Source organism: Pseudochaenichthys georgianus, chromosome 21 (assembly GCF_902827115.2).
Source record: "Pseudochaenichthys georgianus chromosome 21, fPseGeo1.2, whole genome shotgun sequence".
NCBI lineage: Eukaryota > Metazoa > Chordata > Actinopteri > Perciformes > Channichthyidae > Pseudochaenichthys > Pseudochaenichthys georgianus.
The window spans coordinates 14,943,471-14,949,470 of NC_047523.1; the positions used below are offsets into that span (position 1 = coordinate 14,943,471).

General features: G+C 40.6%; 1 protein-coding gene across 1 annotated transcript in view; it reads left to right on the plus strand.

Annotated features, from left to right (window-relative positions):
• The window catches only part of wnt10a (wingless-type MMTV integration site family, member 10a), a 28,160-nt gene extending 23,764 nt beyond the window's left edge, over positions 1-4,396 (plus strand). Inside the window, exon 4 of the mRNA XM_034109383.1 lies at positions 2,290-4,396. Within this exon, the coding sequence (XP_033965274.1) occupies positions 2,290-2,838 (549 nt within the window). The 3' untranslated portion in view covers positions 2,839-4,396. The remainder of the gene's footprint in view (positions 1-2,289) is intronic.
• The last annotated feature ends 1,604 nt before the right edge of the window (positions 4,397-6,000 follow it).

A 6,000-nucleotide genomic window follows, 5' to 3' on the forward strand; every position in this document is an offset into this window, starting at 1 on the left:
ATTAGAAATAACACTTTTCTGTGTTTTTGTTGTATAACCGTCCTTTGAAACCCCTATCCTGCTGTGAATATACCTTCAAACAGAAGCAATGTGGATGCAATTATGACTCCTGGGTCAGTTTGCCCCTTTAAGGTTTAAGTGGGTTGGAGAGTTTTATGATTACAGACTTTGCTGTGTGTTTAAGGCCAGCACGTTTGTGATTCTGGGGTTGCTTTTCCCCTGATGTAAAAACTGAACCGAAGGCTGCAATCTGAACTCAGTGCAAGTGCTGTTTGAGCTATTATAATGTTGTTTACTATAAAGTCTTACAGCCTCTCCTCACCAGATCACAGCTTCTTTAAACCTTGTTTTCAACACTCTAATTAACAGTAGAGCCGTGTTTATCCAAAATGCATACTTCTTACTCACTTTCTGTTACCTTGACAAGTGAACAAAACATACAATGATGAAAAGACTGAAAAGATTTTGTGTTTGTGTAGTTGTCGTAATACACCATTAAAATCATTTAAAACTGCAGCAACCCTTTTCCCCTTTTCTCCTCTTTGCATAGCTTAATTGGGAGCCTGCAGTATACTGAATGAAGCCTTACAGCATGCAAACCAAGTCGTCAAAAACTTGTTTCAGCTCCCTCTGACATAACCCCAACCCTAACCCTAATCCAACAAAGGAAACATCAATTGATGTATATCTGATTTTTGGGCATGTATACTTTTCGTAACATAATGACATCACTATATAATACTTGCACTTCTATTGGCTAGCATTAGCCTAAGGGGCGGGACATCTCTAAGCAGTTGACCAATCACAACATATCCGGCCATTTAACCAATCAGGGTAGACTGGGCTGAAGGTGAAGGGGTTGAAGAGGATGAAAAGAGGTGCTGCAGCACAGGCAGTATGTTAACACGACACAGAAGAGGTACAACATACAAATTCGACTTTGAAAATGAGCATGATAGGGCCCCTTGAAAAAGTCCAGTTATCTATAATATGATGCTCTACTTGGGAGATGTTTATATTTAAAAGCAAACACAAACAAACAATAAATTCCTCTACTTGTCTTTTTAAATTAGTTTTTCGCCATGCCTTAATCTCTATGGAAGACACTTAAGTGGGTTGTGAATGACAGCCATGTTTTGTGTCTGCGGGTATGTGTTGAGATTAGCATTACTGCTAGCAAATGTGTGGAATGTGTTGAACTGTGCAAGTGTCCAGCATGTGTGTGTGTGTGTGTGTGTGTGTGTGTGTGTGTGTGTGTGTGTGTGTGTGTGTGTGTGTGTGTGTGTGTGTGTGTGTGTGTGTGTGTGTGTGTGTGTGTGTGTGTGTGTGTGTGTGTGTGTGTGTGTGTGTGTGTGTGTGTGTGTGTGTGTGTGTGTGTGTGTGTGTGTGTGTGTGTGTGTGTGTGTGTGTGTGTGTGTGTGTGTGTGTTGATAGGGGAGGCAACAGCAGCAGCATCTGTCAGTACGGTGGGTGGCCTGGTGGTTGGGTAATTGGATCTTAAAGTTTAGAGCAGGTGATGACTGATTTAAGCACGCACACACACTTGGATACATGCACATAGCCTCCAGGGAATATCATTGGGATCGACAATATGTATGCCGTGTGGGAAATACTTATCTGGTGTGTATGTGTGTGTGTGCTTCTGAAATAGGTGGGTAGGTCTTCCAGTTTTGTGGTGTCATGCTCTAACGTAATTATACAATTACGAATCTCTCATTTTTGTTTATTCTTGTTTATGCATGTACAGTAGATATTCCACAGACATCAGAAACATTATTTTAGTGCTTAAAAACCTTTTAAAAGACTTAAATAATTCCATTGGCCAACATTAAACTATTAGATATAGTTATCCAATGTGCAGCTACATGTATGTGTGACCTGCTTGGAGTCATTACCTAAAGCCAAATTATGAATAATGACTTTACTGTCTGTTTGGGTAATGCCTGCATCCGTATGAGTTATTTGATATCAGTATGTTTGACAACAGGCTCAGAGTCAGACCACCTGGCTTGTTGAATGCAGGACAAATATTCCTTCAGGGCCCTATGTGTCACACACTATACGGTGGAATAGTGATATAAGAAATAACAAACACCTTTTGTTTCCAAAAAAATCTATTTTGCAATATGACGTGCAGCCTGTACCTGTGTACATTACAATTAAAATGTAGCCAGTAATCAATAAAGTAATTAATCCTTCTCAATTTCTTCCTGCCCACCTCCACCTCCTCTCACTTCCTCCCTCCATCCCACTCTCTCTTTGTGTCTGTCTCCATCTGTCTTTTCCCAGGTGGTGCTTGACCACATGAGAAGGAAATGCAAGTGCCACGGGACGTCGGGAAGCTGTCAGCTGAAGACTTGCTGGCAGGTCACCCCGGAGTTCCGGGTGGTGGGCTCCATCCTCAAAGAGCGCTTCCACCTCGCCACCCTCATCAAAGCTCACAACCGAAACACCGGACAACTGGACCACTCCAACCACAACAACAACAACCACCACAGTCACCATAACCATCACAACCACCACCACCATCACCATCATCAGAACAACCACCACAACCACCATCACCGGCGGAGGCCGAACGTCAACGAACTGGTCTACTTTGAAAAGTCGCCAGATTTCTGCGAGAGGGACCTGGGTTCGGACTCGGCGGGCACGCAGGGCCGGATCTGCAACAAGACCAGCCCCGGCATGGACAACTGTGAGAGTCTGTGCTGCGGGAGAGGCCACAACATCCTGCAGCAGACGCGGAGCGAACGCTGCAACTGCAAGTTCCACTGGTGCTGCTATGTGGTGTGCGAAGAGTGCAGGATAACAGAGTGGGTCAGTGTCTGTAAATGAAGAAACACACACTACAAGACTATACACAATAAAGAAAACAAAGAAAAAGAGACTTTTTTAAAACCAAGGGTATTCAATTGAAAGGGGAGTAAGACTGTTATATATTTGCCCCATACCTTTTTGCGATGGACTGCTGTTTTCCAAAAGCAGGGGGACAGTGTGTTAAGCAGTAGATCCAGCAGAAAGATAGATGCGCATGTTGGTAAAGAGCGTGCACATGCAACATATGTCTAAAGCTGCCACAACTCAGAGAGTTCGGATGTTCACTGACTTTCTTTTGAGACAAAGGAACTTAGTTTTATCAGATAGTTATCTGAAAGCTAAGAAATCTGGACTGATAAGGATTGACATACAGCTGCATGAGATCCAGGTGTGCAAACAGGAAGTTGAGAGTAAGCAGTAGATTGCATGCAAAAAAGAAAATAGTATTGCTTCATAGCACCAGCAGTATGGAAGGTCTGAGACCAATAAAGACCTTTTCCCACATCAGGACTCACATTCACAGGATTTGACACAGCACACAACACCCAGAGCACTTAAGGATTTAGTGCCTTGTTCAAGGGCAGTTCAGAAGTTTCAATGTTTATACCAACTATCACATTTTCACCTAAAATAACAGCAGGGGACTGTGTTGCTTCACTGACATGTTAATGTGAATGTCAATTTTAGTATGTTGCACGCATAATGTGTAACCCTGCAAATGGTGATAGCACCCCACAATACGTTCACATGAATCCCAAAAAGGACAGGACTATATGAGTAAAAGGAGCAAATGACATCAACGATGAAGCTAAGTCAACCAAAAGACTACAAATCAGCTACAATAGAGCACACGCTAAGGTTAGCCACCCTAAATCAGAGCACAGATTGTCCAAAATGTTCCATGTGTTGTGTGTGGTGTGTAAGAGGACTGTCAGAGTACACAGTGCACAATAGACCTTCATTTTTAGCATGATGTAAATGTAAATACAATTGAATAATGTTGCACAAATACCATCAATAAATGTAAAGTGCCTCGGGAAACTGAGAGCACGTGAACAGGCTTTGGTTACTAACACTATAAACATCCTGAGCTGCCATCAATCAGTGTTTCCTGTTTTGTGATGCAATTTAGCCCGTGCAACACCGTAGACTTCTTGTGATATATCCACACTCACTTTCTCCACACTTCTTCCATGTGTGCTAATATGGATACTATCAAGTTAATTTTAAACTACATTTAAAGCAAAGTTGATATGAATGTCTCTATGATATGTATTTGAGTGAGGCTCCTTATCAGGCAGTGTAATTTATTTCAAGCAAATGTGTTTCTGTGTTGAAAGCAGATGGGTAAAAAAAAGAAAATCTGGAATTGTGTTTCCAGTGTTATTTTGATTTTGATGAGTAGTTTGCACATACAGAACTGTGTCCAGGAAAACTCTGGGAGATATCAGCAATATGCATTTTTTCATGTCATAAGTGTAATGTATGTATGTCTGTATGTGTTTTTACGTTTTAATATCGCTATTATCTAAGTTATTTTATTTTTGTGGATAACTTAATATTTGTAAGACAATAAAGAAAGACCATAACATTGAGAGGGGCTTTATTGTGATGAATAATAAAATACACGAGAGCAGTGTATTTGGTAAGAAAACCGTTTTGTGTTTATTTTGTCACGAATCAGCTGATGACGATTAATCCGTTATTTAGTATGCTACAGAATGTAAGGGTTACTTCAAAGGTTTCTCTTCAAGTTTCCATCTGAATTGGATTAATTATCATTCCTTTATCGAGGTAAAAATATAACAGCTTCCTTATATCAGCTGTTTATTACTAAGCACTTTAGCCGCAAAGGAATCAGGCAAGATTGTCGTAAAGAACCAACGTGCTGCATTAGATACAGGTATGGAATGGTGTAACATTGGATATTTATGAAAATGTACTGTGTTGTTGTTTCTGAAGCCTTTGAAGGGCCACTTTTTTGTGGGTGAACTGTACTACAACAGCACAAAAAAATACATGCACATTTGGAGAAACGCGCTGAGCTTTTCCGAAACGTTGAAAATATAAAACACAATTGACCGAAATTAGAGAAAAATTTAGAAACAGCTTCACCAATACATGCGCAGCATTTAAAAAAAACATTTGCCAACTCAACAAAACACGCGAAGCATTTACTAAAAGCGCTGCATGAAAGAAACGCTGCAAAATAAAAAAGGCTCAAAACACAACAGAAAGAGGGACAATAACAAGTGATGCACACAGCTGGGAGCAAATGCTTGTTAACGTTTGGGGATTTATAAAGTTTGCCAACTCTCACCGTCACTGGAAACAAACCTGGAAAAAGTAGTTTTTACTGGTTTATTTTAACAATGTGATCACATGATTCCTTCGGATATTACTGCAGATCTGCTGTAAGCTAGCTAGCTAACGTACACTGAACAAAAATATAAACACAACACTTTTGTTTTTGAACTCAAAGATCTAAAACATTTTCAATATACACAAAATAACCATTTCTCTCAAATATTGTTCACAAATCTGAAAAAATCTGTGATAGTGAGCACTTCTCCTTTGCCAAGATAATCCATCCCACCTCACAGGTGTGGCATATCAAGATGCTGATTAGACAGCATGATTATTGCACAGTTGTGCCTTAGGCTGGCCACAATAAAAGGCCACTCTGAAACTTGCAGTTTTGCTTTATTAGGGGTTAGGGTTAGGGTAATGTTGTGAATCGAGTGGCCTGTGTTCGTCGTCCATAACATACGCCTGCCCATACCATAACCCCACCACCACCATGGGCCACTCGATTCACAACATTACCCTAACCCTAACCCTACCCCTCACACCAGATACTGACTGGTTTTCGGACCCCCCCAGACCCCCCCAATAAAGCAAACATGCACGTTTCAGAGTGGCCTTTTATTGTGGCCATTCTAAGGCACACCTGTGCAATAATCATGCTGTCTAATCAGCATCTTGATATGCCACACCTGTGAGGTGGGATGGATTATCTCGGCAAAGGAGAAGTGCTCACTATCACAGATTTTTTCAGATTTGTGTACAATATTTGAAATAAATGGTTATTTTGTTTATATAGAAAATATTTTAGATCTTTGAGTTCATCTCATGAAAAATGGGTGCAAAAACAAAAGTGTTGCGTTTATATTTTTGTTC